At 37.6% G+C, this 23482-nt stretch overlaps 2 protein-coding genes across 6 annotated transcripts in view; one reads left to right on the forward strand and one right to left on the reverse strand.

Moving 5' to 3' along the window:
* Positions 1-6392: 6392 nt before the first annotated feature.
* On the forward strand, positions 6393-9247 carry ssr3 (signal sequence receptor, gamma). Its single transcript, XM_055028369.1, has 5 exons — positions 6393-6634; positions 8085-8211; positions 8378-8476; positions 8639-8770; positions 8999-9247. The coding sequence occupies exons 1-5, from the start codon at positions 6502-6504 to the stop codon at positions 9063-9065; spliced, it is 558 nt and encodes a 185-aa protein (XP_054884344.1). The 5' UTR covers positions 6393-6501; the 3' UTR covers positions 9066-9247.
* A 256-nt stretch (positions 9248-9503) lies between these two features.
* The window catches only part of kcnab1a (potassium voltage-gated channel subfamily A regulatory beta subunit 1a), a 90755-nt gene continuing 76776 nt past the window's right edge, over positions 9504-23482 (reverse strand). For all 5 annotated transcript variants that reach the window (XM_055028363.1, XM_055028364.1, XM_055028365.1 and 2 more), the window contains exons 6-14: positions 23082-23126; positions 21740-21783; positions 21538-21624; positions 18977-19062; positions 16127-16247; positions 15613-15707; positions 15265-15385; positions 14879-14967; positions 9504-13688 (exon numbers count right to left, since the gene is read on the reverse strand). In XM_055028363.1, the coding sequence (XP_054884338.1) occupies positions 13599-13688; positions 14879-14967; positions 15265-15385; positions 15613-15707; positions 16127-16247; positions 18977-19062; positions 21538-21624; positions 21740-21783; positions 23082-23126 (778 nt within the window). In that variant the 3' untranslated portion in view covers positions 9504-13598. The remainder of the gene's footprint in view (positions 13689-14878; positions 14968-15264; positions 15386-15612; positions 15708-16126; positions 16248-18976; positions 19063-21537; positions 21625-21739; positions 21784-23081; positions 23127-23482) is intronic.

Below are 23482 nucleotides of genomic sequence, written 5' to 3' on the forward strand. Positions count from 1 at the left end.
GTGGATTCCAAGAACTTTCCAAAAAGATGAAAGCAGATCCAGAAAGGACGCTCAGAGAAGCAGTAGCTGAACGGAAACAAATCAACTGTCAGATGGTTAGTGACAATTTCATAATTATTTATAGAAAACAGTATATTTTTTTTAAATCAAGAACTTTCTGAAAGTGTAATAAACGACATATGAGATCCATTTCTGTTTTCTTTTTCTTGTCAGTGCATTTTCATAAACTAAAAAAATCTTTGCGTCACAAAAGTAATCCTCATTAATAAAAACATTTATCAAATTGGTGGACCCAACACACTTTCCTCGCTCTTTTTGACTCAGTCACCCAGTCACATGAAGGTTAACATGCAAGCTCTCAACCCCAGGGCTTAGGAAACTATTTATGGTAAAAGTGGGCAGAAAGTATAAACACATGTCTGGCATCCTTTGAAAAGACATATGTTTTACTCCATTTTATCCTCCTCTCTACACTGAAGAGGAATCTGCTCACTTCCCTGTTGGAGTTCCACCTTCCGTTCCCAATTTCACCTCAACACATTTAATTCTGGGCTTTTGAGCTAAAGGGGAGAGAGTAAAATAGAAGCTGAGAAGCATCACATGGAACTGTGGCTGAGTGGATGTCCGTGAGAGGGGAGACATATGGGTGAGTGCTTGACTGCTGGCCATATTTGAAGGAGTGGGTGGATGTTTTCTAGGCCTGAGTGAACAATCAAAGCTATGTCACACCAGGAAGAGACAGATTGAAGTTGCTACGAGCAGTAACATGTCCATAAGTAAAGTGAACTTTTACATAGATTGTTAAAGTCCTCTGAAGATCGAATGGTTGTCAATATCTTTATTCACATTTCTCATTTTTTTTTGCATTTTTGTTCAATGAAATCTTTAAAAGATTTAAATCTACATGACATGATTAATAACAATAATAACCAAAATACATTAGCATATTCTTTGATTATAAACACAAGTAATTTATTATTCAAAGTATTCCTTCCCTCCAAGCTTTTCCCGTTTTGTAATGTTACAATGTGGTATGTTAACTTTATGTTTAAGTTATAATGTCTTTAATTGATAAATTACCATTGTTCATGAATGTTAAATGCACTACTACCAGCAGGTAAGGCAGGTTAAGTGTCTTGCTTAAAGACTCAACAACTGAATGGGAATTTGAACCAGCAACCCACCAGTTACAGGATGAACTCCCACCACCAAGGAAGTGGATTTACAATAAACCTCCTGAAGTAAATACTTTTTAAATGAGCCTTTCGCTGCAAGTCTTATGTTATGTTCTGCACATCTAAACTGAATTTCTTTTACCAATTTCTCTTTGCAAAACACTCATCTTGAATCATTTATTTTATTGCATTTACTAAATTGGAGACTTCTAAAGGAAACTGGTTGGACTGAATTATTCACAGGTATCAAAGTAAAAGAGGGCAAAACACAGATTTATCCCACACTTTTATCATTTTTATTTGCAAAATCTGTGAAAACCACAATTTTTTTTATTTTATATTTTATTATGTCAGTATTATTTCTCATTATTCTTTCTCATAAAATCTCTGTAAAACATTATGAAGTTGGGTTTGAACCTAGCACAAGTGTGAAAAAGTTCAAAGCACATAAATACTTTTGCATGGTTGAGTAAACTTGGATGACGTGTTTTACACACATTAATAATGTACGGATATATAGGGGAAACTTAATAACCAGAGCTACTGAGAAATGGAGAAAAAAAAATTTAAATTCCTCTCCAAAAACTCCAACTTGAGACCTTTAATGACATATGTTTGTGATAAAAGATTCAAAAGCCTTTCTTTCTCTTTTATCCCGCAGAAGCCAGAGGATGTCGTCTGACCACATGCCAGCTCATAAATGCTGTTTACCATTTGTTAGATGGTACATGCAGGGAACTGCCATGCGACCCAAAGCTTTGGAAAAGTAATTATCTTTCATATTAAAGAGCATAACTATTTAATATTTAAACCCATTGGTCATACTCAATAAATTTGAATACTTATTTGTGTTCTCTATATTTATCTGATTGGATTGTTGCTTTACTTTTTATGCTTGTTTAATCTGAATAGCTGCAAATAACGTGACCAAAATAACATGGATTAGTTATGTGTTTGATTAAAGATTTTAATACTCTTAAGCATTTTTTAATACTTTCTTACATGACCTTTCAGTAGTCTGTTGGGAAAAAATTTTATGTATTTCAACTGTAAGGAAGTGTGGACTCAAAGAATAGATTTTAAAATACTGTTGAAATCACTGAATGGTTTAGCACCACAATACATCAAAGATCTGCTGTTGTTGTATCAACCTTCCAGACCTTTCAGGTCTTCTGGTTCTGGTCTGCTCTGCATCCCCAGAACCAGAACCAAAAGAGGAGAAGCAGCTTTCAGCATCTATGGACCAAAAATTTGGAACAAACTTCCAGAAAACTGTAAAACAGCGGAAACCCTGACTTCCTTCAAATCTCAAGTAAAAACGCACCTGTTTAGAGTTGCATTTGAAATGTAATATGTATGGATTTGATTTTGTGGATATGTATGTAATTTTTTTTTTTTTTTTTTTTTTTCCTGTTGTGGGCAACGGGGCCCGGCGAATACCCGTGGTTAAACGGACGGCGGAGTCCGGCGGTAACAGGCGCTTAAATTCCGTGTCAAAGGGAAGGGGGAAGAAAGGGAAAGAGAGGGAAGAAAAAAAAAAAAAACCTTGGTATTTTATTCTATGTTGCATGCCTTTGTGTTTTGTGTTTATGATGTAAAGCACTTTGAAATGCCTTGTAGCTGAAATGTGCTATACAAATAAAATTTGATTGATTGATTGATTGATTTCTGATATCCTGATATTTTTCTTGTTAATAAGCATGCCCTAGTAAAATGTACAAATGGATGAAAATCAAATCAGCCCCCTCTTGTCCCAAGACCTGGTATTACTGCTACAGCAAAGATAATGTTGCCTGGTACAAAGACAAAAGATCTGGAATAGAAAGTGACAAAATTTCTATTTGAAAGCAGCACAGCAGCTGCAAAATAAATTATCAAGCGTACCATTATCTATCACATCAGATAATATTGTTGCATTTTACAGAGTCAGGACATTCTGACATGTTCACAAGCTCTGATACCAATGCTGGACTCAATGACACATCTGATTTACCTGTTGCATCTCAAAGACTTTCACCAAAAACATTTAGTGTAAAAGAAGTTAAAGTTGAGTGGCTCTTGTTAGATCTTAAAAAGAAAGCTGGGACAGATGGTTTTGCTCCTTTGTTTTCTGAACTGCAGCTTCTATCCAGTCTATCCACACTGGTGAAATATCAACTGACTAGAAATCTGGCGCACCTCCTCTTCAAATTGGTGGTCATTCTGTCTTGAACAGGCTTTATATTTCATATTGTGCACCTCAAATTGTAGAAAGACTTGTTAATAAACAGTTAATCTGGCATCTTGAGGTCAACAACTTGTTATCTCCGGCACAGTCTGGTTTCTGTTCTGGTCGTGGATGTGTCACAATAGTTTTAAAGGTTGTAGATGATACAGCCTCTGCTCTGGACTCCAAACAGTAATGTGCTGCAATTTTCCTTGACTTGGCAACAGCTTTTGATACAGTGAATCGTTCTGTTCTAATCAAAAGACTTTGCCACGTTGGAATTCCCCATCCATTTTTATCATGGTTTTCTAGCTACCTGTGTGACACTGCAGCAGGTGAATACACACTCTGAATACTGTTTCTTTGAGTTTCAGAAGGTGTGGTCTATTGTGGGACACACTTCGTTCTCTGTTTAAATTAATAATTTTCCGCAAGCTCTTAGTAAAGGTGCTGTACATTTATACCATTTTGTATGCTTTTAGTTCCTCCCCTGAATCAATCTTTCACTGTCTAAAACAAAACTTCTTGGGTGAATTATCTTTGAATGCTAAGAAAACAAAAATCATATGGTTTAAATGTAAAAGACTAAAAACTTTCCCTAATTCCTGAAATCTTGTCACTGCAGATGAAACACTCCGTCAGCAGGTTGCAGACAGCCCTGGCCAAAGTTCAGACCTAAATACAATTGAGAATCTCTGGTAAGATTTTAATGTTGATATCCACAAACACTCTCCATCTAAACTGAGAGAACTTGGTATTTGTTTGGAATATTTCCCTCTATAGTGTAGATGTGCAATGCTGGCTGAGACATAACCCCAAAGTGATTGGAGATGCAACTGGAGTGGAAGGTGGTTACACAAAGCCAAGCTACAACTGTCTGATTTGTATATGTTTAACATTTTGCAAAAACAGTCCTTTCCTTTTCTCTTAAGTATTAAGTACTACTGTATATGTAATTATACAATCCATGTTAGCTTTAGGTATTCAAAGAATAAATCTGATGGGTAATATGTCACAAATTCACCTAGAAATAATAACAATCTTATCAGGCTGTCTGGTTTGTAAAACTTGTTTCCTGTAGTTTGGCCTACCGTTTGTGTGGGGGGTTTGCCCTTTGATGATTATGTCTGTGGTGTCACCAAAGCCAAAGCAATCAGGCTGACAAACATGAGAAAAAAGGGATTGCCACTCTTGCCAGGCAGAATGTTGGCACTGTTATTGGCGTCTCCCTCATCCCCTGCCCTACTTCTCCCCCTCCCTTGCTTCACTGTTTTGCCTCCTTCCTGCACCCCTGAAGTGAACAGATAATCCCTAAGCCCTATCCCCATTAAAGACAGGCACATCACGCAAACCTGCCCTCCCTGCAAAGCACTCTGCCACTCACACAAATGCACGCACTCTGTTGCACATGCATGCAGCTTGCTCTCATGGAAGCAAGAGGAAAATAGCTCAGTGGGGGGTTAAGCAGTGTGTCAGCCACAGCAGCAGAACACATTTCTGTCTGTTTCTTTATTGTCTTCCTTCCACAGTACTAAAACATCCCCGGTGGCAGGCATGTGGCAGACTTTGACGATGAGATAAGGAGTGGAAGGGACTTTTGAGGAAGCTCAAATTTAATAGGTTAGCTTTTATGACGCCATGGTCACACTCAGACACACACCACGGAATGTGACGTGTTTGTCAGATGAGTTGTTGTATAGAACTTTTAAATAGTGCACCAGATATGTGTAACCTCTGCCAACATCTACTGGATTAAGATAAAACTCACTTTATTTACCAATGACTTTACTTGTTATCATTTTATTGAAGGCGGTGCAGTTTACTTATCCATTTGTATCTCCAAAAAGGTCACGCCAACATTCTGATACAGATCTGATAGCTGAGTCGGTAATAAATAAACAAATGCAGAAATTGAAATCATAGTGTTCTTCTGATTTGCAGGATCTGAAAACACAGCTTGTATTTCTAGTTAGTCTGAACTTTCTCATGTGGGGATATACTCACGGTCAAACCGTGAACACGTTGCAGGAATATAGTCCAAGTATGGTAGAAGTTGACCTCTAGTGGCCAAAGTGTGAACTTTACAAGGTAAAAATCCGACTGTGCCTCTTTCAGCCAATAAAATATTACAGGGTAAGAGCTATATTTAGAGAGAAATAGAAATGAAAAATGCAAAAGAAAAATACTGATCGTAAAAATAATCAATTAAAAGTAGACATTGTCATAAATTGTGATCATCTTGTTTCAATGCAAATATGAAGGCTGCAGAGTCATAGCAAGGCACAGTAGTGGAAATCCTTTGACCACATCCTACACTGATGACCTCTTCATTGTGGACCGTGCCCGGCAGAAATGAATGGTTTGTGCCCACGTAAAGACACGTTTAAGGGAATTGACTGTCCTGTGAGATCATTCAAAACAGTTTACATCGGTGTGGTCTGTGGCGGACAGGGAGCCAGCAGGGCTCATTGCTGGTTACCGTCAAAAACAGTCATGTTGTCTCTGAACAGAGAGCATGGCTGCCATTGCAATTAGCTTACACTGTCTCTAGCATGTGAAGATAAAGCTGGGGTTCAACTATAAAATTGATATCCCCACTTTTTTTTTAACCTGTTACCTGTTTACTTTATGCGAGACTATTTGTTTGCAGGTAAGAATGCTGCTGACATCCTTAAAAGAGTTTATGCTAAGCATTGTGTGTTTACGAATAAGGTGGATCTTAGATCCACCTTATTTAAGAATAGAGAAGTATGTATTAAATATAACCTCAAGTTTGAAGAATCTTTATACATCAAACAAACAAGAGCACAACAAAGATAGATAGTAAATGTTGTGGTGGTTTTCAATCTTGGTTTTCCAATTAGTGTTGTGCTTTAAGCAATATTCAGTGCTTAAAGACAAATACTCAACAGAAAGACACTACTGGGACATTTAGTACAACAATGCCTCTATCTACCAGCAGGGGGCAGCACTCAGCAACGGCTCCTTGTTTCACAGAGGAAATGAGTGGATGTAGTTCCGGGTTTGTGCTGACGCGTCCCTCTTCCTCTCATTCACCGACGTGTCAGTCCTGTTCAGTCCGCTCTGAGTAGCTTCCACACCGGCCTCTCTGCCAGAAAAATGCCCCCGAAAGGTAGCAACAAGCAGCAGTCCGAAGAGGACCTTCTGCTGCAGGACTTCAGCAGGAATCTGTCGGCCAAGTCAACGGCTCTGTTTTACGGGAATGCCCTCATCGTTTCAGCCATTCCTATCTGTGAGTACAAGCAGAAAAAAAACATCCGCTGCTAACTGCCTCAGCTAACGCTGAAGGACGAGAAAAGTCTAAGCAAAGAGGAAAAAAAGAAAGTAACGCCACGTAATGGCTTACTGATGCAAATCAACAGTAGTGATGCAAACGGTTAAGCTAGTTTTCTTGAGCTGTTGTGATAAACCAGCACAAAATTGTGAAGTGTGATGGGAGCTGTAAAGATAACAATTAGTGCTGATTTTATGAAAGAGCGGCAAAAGGAGAGTCACCTTTAAAAGTCATTTCATTTGCAGTTTACCTGATGTCACTTCAGGGTCTCTGCAAAGCATTGTCTGGCTAAAAGCTAACTAAACATCTTCCTGAAGATATCATAATCACCGTGGTGAGACATGGTGGCAGCATCAGGGAATCTGCTCAAATCTGACTGGATGACGGGTGGAGATAAATAAAGGACTAAACCGTCCGAAACCATAAAAAGAGTTTGGGGATGAGGTTCCCCCAACCAACAGTGACGAAACAAAACATACAACCAGATCCACGATTACATGGTTTAGATGAAAGCATATTCATATACTAGAATGACTCAAAATCAGGATCTGAATCCACTTGAGAATCTTGTTTTAAAGTGTAAACTGAAGTTCAGATGCTCCCATTGAGTTTTTTAAAATGAACTGGTATGTATTTGCATCTGTATCTGCAGCAGGAAGAAGTACCCTTACAGACTTCGAAGTAGTAATTACAGGGTTTCCCCAGTGTATTAAAAGCCTGGCGGGCCACCAGGCTTAGCAATGCTTAGTCTTTTTAAAATGTTTGTAATTTTTAAGACTTTATAGTTGGTGTTTTGGAATTAATCTTCAATATTTCAATAACGCATAAAAATCAAGTGATATTTTCAAATTCCTTGCCAACTTCAAAAATGTTTTAACTTAAAAACTCAACAGACTGCTGGATGAATAACTGTCCTGGGACCCAACCACCACTAGCACGTTTTCTGGGGGAAACCTCGAATTGGAGCAAACAGTGGTTATTGATTCAGGGGAACTCGATGCACATGCATACAATACAACATTTTTGACTTTTTTCTTTTGAAAAGACGTTTACATTTTGTTCTCCTTGTCCCCTATTGTGCTGCATTTTGTGTTAGTTACATACACACTAACAAGTACATTGAAGTTTATGGTTGTGATGAAGTTTTTTCAGGATGTGCTCCCACTTAAGTCTTTATCATGCAGCTGAGTGATTTAGGGAGAAAATAACTTTGTTAGGTTGACCGCATGGTGCAGTTTTGATAGTTGTGCTTCTTCAATGCAGTTTGTGTTAGAGCAGTGAGAAATTGTTCATCTAAGTTCACAAAAGCTACAAATTTTAGTCTAGGCTAGGTGTAGCATCGGAAAAAATGAAATTGTATTTCAGATTTTTTTTTTTTTTTTTTTTTTTTTTGTACGTGTCCTCACAGGGTTGTTCTGGAGGATCTGGCACATGGACCTTGTCCAGTCTGCGGTGCTGTACGCTGTCATGACCCTGGTCAGCACATACCTGGTCGCGTTTGCCTACAAGAACGTCAAGTTTGTACTCAAACACAAGTAAGAATAATAAAAAGAGCAGCTCAGTCGATCATATTGACAAAATAGGAAAATGTTGGTGGGAGGTTATATGTAGATTTGCACAATTTCTTGATTTTTTTTGTTTGCTAAGTTAATCTGCTTTTAAAATAGTTTCAATGAATTTGCTGCTTTGTTTTTGTTTCAGAGTGGCTCAGAAACGAGAGGATGCCGTTTCCAAAGAGGTAACCAGGAAGCTGTCTGAAGCAGACAATCGCAAGATGTCACGCAAAGAGAAGGATGAAAGGTGAGACTTCTTTTCCCTTCTTTTTTTTAAAAAGTTGATCAATTAAGCCAAACTGAACATTGTTTTTGTCTTTTTTAAGAGGAAATAAACCCAAAGCTTTACTGCACTTTATCTTACATCATTAGTGAGAAAGAGATTGACTCAATTTTTCCTTTTCTCCAGGATCCTGTGGAAGAAGAATGAGGTGGCTGACTATGAAGCCACCACCTTCTCCATCTTTTACAACAACACCCTCTTCCTGGTGCTCGTCATCGTCGCTTCCTTCTTCTTGCTCAAGAACTTCAACCCCACTGTGTATCCTTGCAGTCAAATTACTTTTCCGTGTTGATCACATGTGAGATTTGTGGAGGTCAGAACCACTGCCTAGATCTGAAATTTAATTAATCCATTCTTGATTTGTACTTGGTTCAAGCTACAAATCTGCCTTAATCTACCTTTGTGGAGAGAGGGCCATTGTAAATCTGAAAATTAGTTGTTGCTTGGAAAAGTGGATTTTTTTTCTCCTTGACCTTTTGCTCCCAGCAACTACATTCTGTCCATCAGTGCCTCTTCAGGACTCATTGCTCTTCTGTCCACCGGCTCCAAGTAAACCAAAAAGAAAATGGACAAGAAGTTGGAGGGATATTTGATGGGTGGGACTGGGTGAGGATGGAGGATCAAGAAAAAGACACAGGATCTAATTTTTTTACAGATTAGGCATTTGATTTTGGTATGGATGCAGAGTTCACTTTCATGAAATTGTTTTTGTAACAAATAAAGCAACCAGCTATACTTTTTTGTCCATTTCATTCACACCCCTTTAAATATTTTGAAAAACCTTTTTTGAACTACAGCAATCTGTTCAAAATGGGGAAAAATTGAGTCAACCTTTGCTTTTTATATAGGTTTTAATGGGTGCAGCAGGTAGCTGTTGCTAATCCATTAGCAGTTGTGTCTGGCTTTGGAGAAGCAGGAATTTTTGTTTTAACTACTCTGGACATGGCTGTGTTTGATCTTATTTAGCATAAAAGCAAAGACACTGTTTTCATTGGCAATAAATGTATTTATTATCACACATTCATGTAGAGTATTTACAGAGAGAGCACTGGTCAGCGAAGAGAACTGTTGCTTAGAACGGCACATGAGAAAAACAATGACTGGAACAATATTGTTTTTTTTTGTACCATATTTGACTAAATTAGAATTAGATTACTCGATCAATTACTTTGTTCCATGTTGGCTTTTTGTTCTTTGTTGTAGCTGCATAGCTGCTGATAAATGAAATATTTTGCTCTTGCAGCCAGCAGCCAACCACCTGCAGTAGCAGGTATAGTCTACCTGCTATATTACCCACATCAGCTCTTTTAAAGTTGGCATGACTTTAAAAGAGCTTCACTGCTTTGAAATCCAGCTTGCTGCAGTCTGTGCAACTAGATATTTTTTTTTACTTTTTGGTGGATAAGAATTACTAAAGTGTTCACACTTGTGGTTCAAGGATATTTTCCCCTAAGCCAGTCATAAAACAATTTTCACTAATTCCATTGCATTTCATATTATTCAACCTTACCTCTTTTTTTTTGTGCTGGTATTTTCCTTATACTATGTATATTCCAATTGTCTGTGCACTCAACTTCACGTCTACACCTCCAACAATGTGGAGCTCAGGGACAAGAGGGAAATCTATTTAAGCTGGAATAAAAATTCAGGCTACAATTTTCTGCTATGTTAATGGACAAAATACAAGCTAAGGTTTGTGGTTAATTTTTACTTTCAGAGAGTTTCTGCCTCAGAGCTGCAGTTTTGGTTTTGAGTGTTATGTTCTGACAATTCTGTTGAAATAACAAACTTCATTTAGATACAGAAACATTATACTGAATGCCAACTTCTTAATGAAAGACATCTCTGAATGTATTTCTTAGGACCCGGGTGAAGGCACTCTACCAGGCAGCCACAGTCTGACAGCAAAGTGACAAGTTGAACACAGACGCTTAACACCAGCCAGAATTTATTTCTCACTTAATTCCAGTGATGGAGACTTTTTATAGTGTAGATCAAGAGATCTTCAAACTTTCTGAAGGTGGTTTTGTTGGATGTTTTCACACATTTAGTCTGACTATGAAGAGATGAATCTTATTGCGTCATTAAGAATTGGGGAAATGGAAAAGTGGAGATGAAAGTGAGAGAAAAAAACAATTACAAGCAGATTAAATGCATCACCCTTTTGCTGATCATCTACTGTCTTGGAAGTATTATTGCCTTCTTAAGAATTACCTTGTTGGGGCTAAAAGTGATATTTTTTATTTGTTAAAATACTTTTTCAGTGAAAATAACACCTAAAGATTCACTTTGTCCAATTTGATCAAATGTGTTGACAAAACCAGATCTTATCTTTAACCTAGGAGTTTTTTTGTTTGTTTGTTTTTTAACTTATTACGTTTCCAAGGATTAGAATTAAATTTCGGGTATTGCGCCAACAATGTGTAGAAAAGCAACTAAAGTCAAAAGAAAACTTTGTAAACAAAGGCATTCAGGAAATTCAATCAAATATTGATCAAGACCAGTGGAAAGTTACCAGAAAGTCTGACTCCTTGGAATAATATGTAAAGAAAAAAGGTTTGCCTCCAAACATTTAAACACAAGCCTGGTATGTGGAGAGTTTCTCCTTAAGTTTCATGATGATTGCTTGTGTTTTTCACAAATTTCTCTTTCCTGTAAATTAGGGAAAAGCATAGTATCCTTTATTAAAACAGCTGACCACCAACGAGTTGGGGAGGGGCAGCACCAGGTTCATTCCTGTCACGCCATCATTTTCTCTGGGATCCCATTAAAAAGACATTAAATCACATGATCAATTTGACAAAACATTCTACAGGTCTTAACATTTGTGAGCCTTTTGAAACTTCTGTATTTTAAAATCAGTAATTACTACAAAGGAAAAACATGCATTATATATTTTCAGCAAATTCCCAGTTTTTTTTCTTCCTAAAACAGTTTCATTTTGAAATGTTTGCGAGGTCCAGGGTTCGTAATCCTGAGGCAGACGTCTCAAAGACAAATGCTGCTTTTCATTTCTCCTCAAAGTGTGGAACCATCTGGCAAGCACAAAAAACAGTTCGCTACAGAGATTTAAAGGCAGACTGTGCTGCAAGTCAACATACGGACACCAAGGACAAGACCGTGACTCAGCTGAAACCTGCCCAACATCTCTCTGCTCATCTCAATGATGGCTTATTTTCCAGATGAAACAGAATGGAGGGAGTACATAAAGAGCAACTGCCACAAACTACTGAAAGTCAGAAAATGAATGATTACAGCAGGAGTTTGGTGTTTATATAATTGAACCTGTTCATAATTACCTTCACAAATGGGAAACAATTCGTACTACATTTGGATTTTCTTGAGGAGAGAAGAATGGAGACTTTGTGGCTGTCGAATCTGAGCGAGGAGGATGAAATCTCTGTGATGTGCAGTGAGCAATAAAATATTTCTATTTACATCTCATTTATAGATTTCTCATACAGTACAGGAAAGCCCTCATATGCAAGACAGGCTTCTTGTAGTTTGCCTATGTAACAAGATTAAACCTCTATATATACATGTAACATCCTCAAACAAGCAATATTTTCAAATGACAAAATATATTTTTAGATTCTATGAGCAGTTTAGAACAATTATTTTCCAGCTTATTCTGTCATATTGTGGTTTTCTTCCCCTCAAATATCTTAAATAGTTTCCATTAATGCAGTCAAAGCTCTTTGAAGAAATTAGTGATGCTGCTTCAGTTCGCAAGTTAATAATTTTTTTCTTCTGTGACTGCAATCCGCACTTGTCTTCGTTTTGTGGAAATTTCTGCAGTTCCTCAAAATTTTCACACGAGGGCGACATGCTTCACGTTTGCCCTTTTCCACTCAGCCTTTTTTCTTTCTTTCTCTCTTTCTTTTTCTTTCTGGTACCACAATCCGCTTGCTTCACCAGAGTCACACAGCAGACAAGCTTGCAGCATTTCTGATCAAAAACTTATCAAAAAGAAGAAGGAGGCACGCTGTAGCAGAGAAACATGCATCTGGTTGTTGCTATACTCAGGGATCTGCAGCCAGAAATGTCTTTTCATTAGCCTACTGTAAATATAGGGATCGATTTAGAAGGCATTTTGAAGACGAGTTGAGCCAATGAGTGTCGAGGTCTTACTTATATTTATAAAGCCTGTTTTTGCAAGAAGTGTGAGGGAGTCACCTTGTTGTTGGTAAAGACTGGAAGATGTTTCATTCTAGGACTTTAGCAGGCACCTCTGACAAAGGAGGTGAAAGTTTGAAGCGCTTATGGTAATTGATTTTGCTACGCTGCTCAGCATATTAATAAAAGGTCTGAATAAGGGATTTGTTCAGCATGCATCTGAGGTCTCTACTCATTTGAGGTCTGTCTAATTTCTATACATAAGGTGCCTCTACTGCAGTACTTTGCTATGAAACAAAACATGCTTGCAATATAAATTTTGGCTTAAATGAATTAATACAAGCCTTAAATGTTTTCTGATGAATTATCAAGGTGCACTTAAAAAAGGCACTTTAATTTTAAATAGTTCTGCAATGCCTCTTTGTCTTCATGAACCAAGTGGAGTTCATGAGGAGTCTAATATCTCTAAAAATGAGATGTAGTAGTGAACATATTAAAGTCTCGACATAAATGAGTATCAGGACTTTAACCTTTTCTAACAGTGGGTCTAGTGTTTCAATAATTTAAGCATGCTGTTAGATCTGAGCTACTCTGATCTCTGCATAGTTCTATTTCTGTATCATTGCATGCTAGCTGAGTAGCAAATGCCTTTGATTGGTGGTGGAAAGCTTTGATCGACTAAGCTGCGGTTGAGGCCATGGAAAGTCTGAGCTTTTCTTGGCTAAGCTGGACTGCACCTGAGATGAACGCGGTAGAGCTGATCGAACCACAGGTCTCGACTGAAGATAGTTACAGAATGCAATGCTTGGATGTAGCGAGGTCGTCCATTTCCGGCTAGAGTGGTCTGTGGCTGGTCAGGCACATCCAAGGAGAGAGTTGTGGATCTGAACTCTGAACCAAAGAGGGTTCAAGGTGTAGGTGAAGTTAGGTAGTCGTCAGTAGACCTCTTGTTGGTCCATCAGCCCCGTCTCTAAGAGCGGTAGTCCTTCTTACTGTATGGTCTGTTGCCAAGGATGTGGTCAATGTCCGACACAATGTGAGAGGTCATCTTAGGAAGGACCTGGACAAAACAGTGAGATTTTACATAAGGCTGGAAGCAGGAAATAAAGTGAGACAAACATAATCAAATTTTGAGTATATTGCAAAAGATGTAAAGATGGAAAAATAGCAAATTCATCCATCTGTTTTTTAAAGTTTCCACATTTAAAGTCTGCTCACAGTCAAAATACCCACCATAAATATGACTCAACCTTTTGTATTTATACTTTGAAAAGTGGCAGTTAATACATAAATAAAGAAGACAAACTCTAGAATTGTGACTATGGAAAATGATGAACTTTTGACATTGCAGATCTGCAGGAAACGTTTTGGTTAGATGTTTTACTGAACCTGATGCATATCCTCTAAAATTAATCCTGAACATGGTTGCCTATAACTAGTAATGTGGCGTTCACAAACAATCTGATTCTTTTGAACGACTCTTTACCAGGAACTATAGAACTCAATTCTATTAGTGAGAGCCATTCTTTGACTTTTACATCTTTGCTTGCTGCACTGCACACACTGCAGTAATTATTATTCTATTTAATTTAAAATGATACTTATTTAAAAGTCAAATAAATAAAGTAAAACAAATGGCTGGACATATCACGTCCTGGTGGCAGATGTATAGTAATATGCAGCTTTGTGCATGACACTGACACAGGAGAGTCATGGTGGTACGCTCCCTTCTATTTGGTTTCTTCTGTTTGTCGTTCAATGTTCATAGTTGGGTGCTTACCATTAATGTGTTGTCTTAATTATTACATTTAATGATTCAGAAAATATTTTTGTTTCAGCCAAAGCAACTCAAGTCCACATTTTTCCTCTACTGGTTGTTACATTTTCCTTTTGTATTACAAGTAACATTCAAATATAAATAATGCACACAATACTTACACGGAAGGAGGATAAAATGGCTTGTTCTTAGAAAAAATTTACATTATAAAACATTTATCATTTCAACTGCTCTTTGAAATGCATGAATCCTGAAGGTTTCCTGGAAAGAGCCTTAAAGTCCCATCTTTAATTCTAACCATCCACAATAAATCAAAATGATTTTCAAAATCACAAGTGATGCATGAACGAAATAATTACCAAAAACTAATTAATTATTAATTAATTTGAATTGAACATGGCATGACATTATCCACATGTGCAACACCTCGATGCAAGGCGGGCGAAAACAGAAAAGTGTGTTTGTGTTTGTACCTGGATGGCCCCGAGGTTCTCTGTAAGCTGCTCAGGGTTGGATGTTCCCAGAAGGACTGAGCTCACTCCTTCATTTCTTAAACACCATGCTGGAGAAAATCACAATGATCGCTAAGCACTGAGCATTATTAACAGGAGAAAGGTCAACCTTCAGTCTGTCCTTCAACTGCATCTGGGATTCTCAGTGGAGTTAGCTTTGTTTTTAACTTTATTGTTCTGTGATACTGTCCAAAACAAGAATGAATAGGAAATGCCTGCACTTTAGTGTGACAGGCAGTCAGTCCTAGCTAGATAACATGCATTTTGATGATATCTTTCGAAGGTTGACATCACTGTCAGATGCCGTCTCAGATGCTCCTTCAGCAGAATGTGTCACTCAGTCTTACCCACAGCCAGCTGAGGCAGCGTGCAGCCCAGCTTCTCTGCAATGTGGTTTAGCTCCTTCAGCTTAGCTTGCTGCTTTCTTCCATCCTCGCTTACTATTTTCTCCTTCAGCCACTGATATGACTAGCAGAAGATACGAGACAGACAGAATGAGTGATCAGTAGAACAAGAAGACATTTCAAGAGAATAGAGTAAGAACAAAAAAAGACGAAAAAAGGGGCCAATTTTGCCGTTTCAGTCATAGAGTTGCACGCTTTAGGCATCATACAACAAAGGCTCTATTTAAATTCTGCAACCTGCTCTAGTAAATGTTGTGCAGAGCATAGCAGGTGACCTTTAGCCATACTGACCTTCATTGAGGCCCGTGACGATTCTGGGATGCCGTTTTCATATTTTCCCGTAATAATGCCACACGCTAGCGGCGACCAAGTCATTGCTCCGACTCCTGTGATGATGAAAAACACATAATAGCCTCTTTTAAATGAAATCATGACTCTGAAACCATATTTTGGATTAGACTAGGTTATATTTTTCTGGTATTAAAATTTAGACAATCTATAGAAGGACAAATACATTTCTTATCACTTCATCTATAGAAAATATGTAGATATTCATGTTTTAGGTAACATGTCAGAACATCACAATAGATTTCATAACCAGGTTAAGTTTCTGTTGAATCAGTACTTTTAGCCTGTCCTGCAAAAACATCTACTGGACAAAATAGATTAAGGTTGAAGAAATGACTTGTAGATGTTGATGTACATGCAGTGAATGAAAAAGTGTCTTTTTTTTTTTTTAAATCAACAGTCTGGTCAGCCGAGCAAAAAGATATTTACAATTCACATTGACATAAAGAATACTTGCCTATTTTATGATAAAGTTCAGGGAGTTGCACCTCCACTTTCTCTCTCTGAAAGAGGTGATATTCTGCCTGTTCACACACCGGAGGGATCAAATTAAACTGCCGGGCCACCGAATACGCCTCCTGGTAATTTAAGAGAATTTAAAAAAAAGGGAAATGAATAGTTATTATACTGTAGTCTAATCATAAAGTGATTTTCACACTATATCATTCTCGTTCAGATATGTATGCCTGCAAGAGCAAGGCCAAATTTGTAATGCACAGCTCAGAGTCAGACAATCAATCTTCTGTACTGATTCCCTGAGACATTATACTTAAAGTTTTTCATATACCTGGAAGTGTTTAATCATATCTATTCCTTCCCTGCGTGTTTTAAGAGCAAAATACTGAAGCGAGCGTGCAAACACGTTTTTTTTTTGTTGTTGTTTGACCCTGATATAAACCCAATTCTAGACATAACCCTGAAAATCTTGAAAAACATCCAAATTTGTAGGTTTCAGCAAACTCCACGTCTTCAGCCATCAGAAAGTTGGATAAGCGACTCCCTTGCCCAAATGCTCAGAAGAAAATGGTTGATTATTTAAACTATCTTTAATTTGTTTGTCTCCTGCCCTCATCCAACCTAACAATTACCAGCTACCCTCATGTACTGCAGTTTGTGACATATGGCTCCAGCCTGATCATGTGGGTCGGAGCACACATACAGCAAATGGCTGCCATGTCACGTACACTTCAACGCCCCCTTTTAGCCCCCTTCATTACTGAAGCTGTATAAATAACAGAGCTGTCACTGGGGCTTGAACTATTCAAGGATATAAACTCCCTTTCAGCGAGATCACAGGGAGAGAAGATGAATACAGACTGCAGCGTGTCTACAAAGGGCGTGAAGAAGAGGATATAAGATGGGTGTTTTGTTCACCGCTGTTAGTTTGTGCTCCCAGTCTCAGATCTTCAGATCACAGGATTGTCTTAGCCTTATAATTACAAGCTCATGTAGGCGCATCATGAGCTACGTGACCAGGAGTCACTGGTTGTTTTCTTTCATTCAGTATCAAGCACTCTTACCTAGGTGTCTGAATCAAGAGTAACCAAACTCTGACTTGTCTCTGACTTTGTATTTTGATTCAAAACTTGACTTTAGTGATCAGTATCAGTGATCATTGTTGGTGGATCTCTTTCAATTCTGTCAAACTCCTCCTTACCCAGCTGGACCATAAATCTTGAAAACATCAGAACCACAACAGGCCTGGATTTGACATTGCTGCATTATATGAGAATATTTCTCTCCAAATTGATCTTGGGTGGCCAGTTGTGAGCAGCAATAAATGCAACAATAAATGTTTCTTTTTTGCTGCTGCATATAAACAATCTTCCATCTTGGCTATTTCTTCAACCTGCTGGTTTATTGAATTTCTCCATCCCTGCCTGCTGTAAAATATTTGGATAGAAGCTACTTTTGCTGTTATTCTGCTTCCTGTGGTCTTTACGAAGGCTGAAATCTCATTGGTGCAACATTTTTATTACCAATTATCTTCAACAATCGTGCCAAAGAGATGTTCTAGTGGCCAAAAGTTGTGATGATGCTTAGGCTATGAGGAAGGTCCCCCAAACCGTGCAGAAAGAGGGCAGCTTTGCTCTTGAAATATCTGGGAGGACATGGTGAAAGAGCAGCAGGCCTGAGGATTCATCGCATTCTAATAAATCCAGACCTTAAATTGTCCACAACTACATGCCAGGGTTCCACATCTGTATTTCCTGACATTTGGCTCTGTTCCTCAAAGTTCTGTTGGTGACCTTTTCCAGGTGAAAAGCTGGCTCCTCAATCATTGATGGGATGGAATTAGGATTCAACCTCTGGAGAAAATTATCTTGTCTGTTTTCCTCGCTTCCCTCAGAAGTAAGAAACGTGTTCACGCAGGAGATCTTCATGTTCAGTTCCAGATTTTTGGTCGATTTGATTTTTTTAGTGTGGTTGTTTAAATGCGAGTCATTTGCTCTAAAGTAACCTGCATGTGTGGGATAAAACATAATGTCACATGCAGCTCATGTAGTTTAGTGATGTAAATGTTGTCACATCAGCATGTGTGTATTAGACTACGTTATGATAAAACTTATTTTAAAGAAGACTGGACCAAACAACAGAAAGTGGCATGTTGACCTTGTAAGTAACATTGTTCATCATGGATTGTGAATACAAAGTCATACAGTTTTCACATAGAGCAGCAGTCACATTATGTGCTGTGAATAGTGTGCCTATTGTTCATTTTTTACTTCTTCCTGAGCAGAATTGTGGGTCTGACGTGAAAGCTGTCAGAAAGGCAAAGTGATCGTCCAGAACGAGATTGCTGTGGAAATGTTCTAAATTTTAGAATCACTAATGATAATCTGGCTTTTAGAATCTTTTAAGACAAAAATAAAAATCACAGTCCAGAGTTCAATAAACCCAGAGCTTCACATGTGGCACAACCAAGATATATGCTCAGAGTTTGATGATGCTCGCTGACTGGCGCTCTTAAGGTGACCAAAAATGTGTTTAAAATCCTTCGTATTGCAGCTGAAATTGTGTAAACCATTGTAATCCAGGTCAAGGGTGCTGATGTTACATGAAATAAATTATATTTCTAGCGTTAAAGTAAAGGCAGTGTTGCAATTTAATTATACTGGGATGTGACTTTATAACAAGTTTAGACTGGAAATGTGATCTTCAGCACTCAGGAGGATGATGTGTTCTGATTTTACTTTCTTAAAATATTCCACACCATGTTGAATTATTTGAGATGCTTTCCTCTTTTATTTTAGTTACTCCAGGAGAACGTGATAAAGACATTTAAGAAAAGCTGAGAGGTGCGTACCATAATCTCCATAGCTGTCCACCGAGACGTCCCCCAATACATGGCCATGCCTTGGTTTATCACATAGGTCATCGCTCGAACAATTTCTGCAGCAAAAGCACATTTGAAATAATATGAATCAGCTGGATAGTAAGTAAGCAAGTCGTTGATTTAATTCACTAAATTAAGTGTTAACACCAGAACAACACTTGCCATCTAATTCTAAATACATAAACACTCTTGATCCTTTTATGGGATTAAAAAGGCATTTAATATTTGCTTCCAATGAGTTTCAGCCATAAAAGGAGAAAAGAAGTATTTTCTAGTTCTATGATCTTTGTTTATAAAGATATTTTACCCACAACTCCTCGAGTTGCATCATTAGGTTTTACCAAGTTAAAATTCTTGAAATATTTTTTTTAAAAAATCTATTAAGCGCCTTTTGCTATCCAATCATTCATTTGCTAATTTAAAAACTACTCAGAATCTGCGCTGTATTGATGCTAAGTGAAACCAAAAGGGCTGAAAGTTTCACATGTTGATGTTAGAAGTAGTTTTTAGCTGCAAATTACCAAGCGTATAGTGAAGGAATGCTTTGTTAATGCATGTTTGGTAATGAGATATTATTTTTTTATTGAACAAATGAAAATTAATCATTTTCATTTTCCTTTTTACTTGTAAGCCTCAGAGGTCAGTAGAAAAATCTGCAGAATGTGCTCCTTGTTTCATCAGATTACTCAATTGTAAGAATAATCCACAGAATAATTGATGACTAAATTAATAGTTAGTTGCAGCCCTCATATCTTAAGGCAACATGCTACAGTGTCTGCCGTGATAGAAGTCAGACACTGTGAGACCGAGCCAAAGAGAAAAGAAGCAACAATGATGGTAGTGTTAAAATACCATCCCATGGGGACAGGAGTTCATTATTTAGTTCTATTATTGCAAAATAAATAAATAAATAAAATAAAATAAATAAATAATAATGATAATAAGAAATACTACTACCTGTAAATTGGTTTGTCTCAAACTTTTAAAACTCAGGGATTTTCTAACAAGCTGGCATTCTCAAAGCCCCTGTGATCACATTCAATCTGCTGCATTTTTAACGGAGCAATTAAAACTCAACCACTGCTGACTGAGCAAGCCGGGAGCAGTCAGGGCCAACAAAAACTCAAATTAGGACCGTCATTATGGTTATTCATCATCACAATATGCTCACTCCAGTTATAGCACCATCCGTCACTGTGGCGGGACTCTTATTTTTCACTTTGCACGAGTAGTTCTTGGCAAGACAGCAGATAATGTGTAGCAATAAAACAAATAATGAGAAAACAAATAATGGCAACAGAGTTGTAGGGCGGGTGGAGGAAACGTGCAAACGCTGACGAGCAGAAAAGCAAAGTCCAAAAGATCCACCAGAACTTAAAGAAAAGCTTTTCTTTTTCCTTTTCATCCAGCAAGAGATAATTAACAACCTGTCTTTCTGAACTGCCTCCTGGCAACGGAAATAACATGCTGCAATAAAACAACAAAATGTCAATTTCTTTGTTCCTGCTGTTTTGTTTCCAACCCTCATCCTGCCCTCCTGACATTTCGTCTGTGTTTTCTAACCATGCTGGGTTCACATTTAAATGCAACCTGACACAATTTCCGGACCATGTAGTGGGAGTGAGAACAAAGCAAGTCTGTGGAAAACAGGACAACATTTCTGATGCTTGAAGGAAGAGACCAGCGAGGGTTCATAGAGGGGGGGAACGAGCAGGACAAAAGCAATCAATAAGAAGCCGCTGGGATAAGAAAAGGGAAGAAGTCTTTGTGTTTTTTCAGAACCACAGTTCACTCCACTAAAGAGAAAACAAGGTTTCACAATAAGGTGTTCAGATCCAAGCATCGTATCAATTTCCAGCACATTTTCAAATAAATTGAAAACCATTACTCATATGTAAACTACAAAATAAGAGTAAATATACTTTATCAGCTACATTTTAGACCTTTTAGAGGAACAAATAATAGTTAAGTTAAATTCATCAGTATCAGTAAAAGTCAGTCATTAAAGTTGCTGTCACTCTTGTTCTCATTTAGTGTATGTCAGTGGCGTATCTTTAGCACTGCGTTACAGTATGTATGGTCTATAAGCACCTCTTTAATAATCAAATTTGTATTCCCAGAAAAAAATGACAGAATTACAAAAATACAAAAACTCCTTCTAAGCTTTCAATTTGAAGCTAAAAAAACCCCCAACATATTAACTCTACATAAAGACAAGACTTTACTGTGTTTTTTCCAGTCTGATCCAGGCTGCAGTTTCAGCACTTTAATTACTTTATAAAATTGTTTTGGTAAAGAAAAAAAGACAACTTAAACACAGCTCTTAGTCATCATGTTGTGGCTCCTTCCCTGCAGCTGCGTATCAGTTTGTATCAAGAAGATTACAATTTGTAAGCGCTCGGATTTTAATAGGATGAGAAGCCAATCATGCTTTGCAGCAGAACAGCTGAGGTTCCACGGTGCTTCACTGTGAAACAGACTTTTTATGATTTCCCTGAGTTGGACAGATGAATATGGATAAGATGACTCACCCTCCATAGGAGTATTGCTGTCTGGGCGGTTGGCAAAAACTACGTCTACGTACTCCATCTGCATCCTTTGTAGGGAACCTTTCAGACCTGAAAGATAAACAAAAAAAATAAAGCTAAATGGAGGGTTTCAAAGTGTGTTTAGAAGAGATTTTTGTTTTTGAGCTTATAATAAACTCAAGGTGACCAAAAAAGAAAGTTTCACCTTCAATGATGTGTTTCCTTGACAATCCTCTTTCTGTCTCGGCTCTGATAAAACAAAACAAACCAAGGCAAAAAGCTGAATTAGTCGTCGGCTTTAATAGTCTAAGAAAGCTAAAATAAAAAAAACTTTCAGTGCACTGAGGGTTTTTTTTTTCTTCACAATTTTGGGTTAAAAAAAATGCTATGTTTTTTTTCTGAAATTGATCTGTCAAAATGTTGTGGTCACTCAGACATGTAGCAACTAAAATGAACATTTTGATATGTTTTATGTAAATGGATAAGTGTGAATTGACATCATATTTCCAGCTCACCATGAATAGATGGAGGTTTGAATCTTCTCTGCAGGAGCGTAAAAAATGTTCTTCAACCTCCTGAGAATAGTTTTCTATTTATCACCAGACCCAGAAAGCAGGGTCTTTCAAACAGTCTGATATCCTCTGAGTGTTGGAGTTTATCTGTCTGAGTGTTAGAAAACAGGTTTCTTTTTTTTTTTTTTTATTATCTCTTTTACTAGGTTTCAAATTGTTAACGGAGAAAAAATCTACAGAAAAAACTGCACAAAAAACTAAACTCATAAATATTACACACTGATGAAAATAATAGGCTGTAATCCCCCCCTTTTAAATACAAGATGTCAGAATAAAACATACAAAAAAAATTAATAGTTGAATTATTAAGTGTGGTGCTTTCCTAATGCAGTACAGTTTTTAATATGATGCAGCTGATAACCAGCTGGCATGAGATTCTCGGGTCGCAAACACTATGCCAGTTTTAGAGTATTTAAAATTTAATTATGAAACAAAAATATAGCACTGTATTGCATCATAACAGATCAATGAAACAGCTAACCCAACTGCTGCAAAAAATAATCCTATTACAGCTATAATAGTTTAATCTCCTATCAAATTTCAATTCTGATCAATTTTCATAAGCAAGAAAGCAGAATGAGAAAATACAATCCTCTCAGTGTGTAATATTATAAGCTTTGCTCATCATACTTTTTAGACAGGAACAAATATCAAAGAGTTTGGAACTTGCTGTATAATTAGTGGTTATCTGTTCAATGTTTCATTTTAAGGCACTACCATATTAACATTTTGACTTCTAAGACAAATGAGACACAGGCTCTTTGAGAACATCCTCATTTGCAGCATCATAAGTATTTTTTTGCTATTTTTAGTCGTCTTTGGTGGCATAGACGACTAACTCATGTAACAAATGCTTGATTTGATCAATCACACAATGACAAAAAACTATTTTACCAATGATTTAAGTTAGAAAATATATTTACAGTGAGAATCAATCAGACATTTATTTGGTGAAAAGTGAAATGTTTTACTCACTTTCCTCCCCAGTAAAGCTTAGTTGTGATCACCAAGCTCGACCGCCTAAAATGATGGAGGGAAAGAAACAGAAAACAGGAGCAACATGACCTGGGGACACAAACTGCACCGGAGTGGTTCACCGTGTTCTCTGCTTCGACAAAATGGACTTGGCAGCATTTTCTCCACATTGCTTTAAGTGATTGAGAGGTGCCCTTGTCCAACATCCTGCTGACCATTCATCAATGTGGGATTATTTGCTGTTTAGAACAAGACATCAGGGTCTCTGGAAAAGCAGACCTAATCGGTTTGATGTGTGAAGTTGACCGTTTAATTCACGATGTGCTTCAGCCCAGGAACTACATCTCTGGAAAAAATTAAGTGACCACTTAAAACTATCAGTTTCTCCAATTACTCTTTTT

This window comes from Poeciliopsis prolifica, unplaced genomic scaffold, assembly GCF_027474105.1.
Source record: "Poeciliopsis prolifica strain line A6 unplaced genomic scaffold, Auburn_PproV2 SCAFFOLD004, whole genome shotgun sequence".
Lineage (NCBI taxonomy): Eukaryota > Metazoa > Chordata > Actinopteri > Cyprinodontiformes > Poeciliidae > Poeciliopsis > Poeciliopsis prolifica.

What these genes read in the sequence shown, in the direction of transcription:
- ssr3 (XM_055028369.1), top strand. Translation starts at nt 6,502, where the DNA reads ATGCCCCCGAAAGGTAGCAACAAGCAGCAGTCCGAAGAGGACCTTCTG. An exon ending in CGTTTCAGCCATTCCTATCT is followed by an intron (nt 6,635 to 8,084) that starts GTGAGTACAAGC and finishes GTGTCCTCACAG; the next exon opens with GGTTGTTCTGGAGGATCTGG. An exon ending in AAGAACTTCAACCCCACTGT is followed by an intron (nt 8,771 to 8,998) that starts GTATCCTTGCAG and finishes TTTTGCTCCCAG; the next exon opens with CAACTACATTCTGTCCATCA.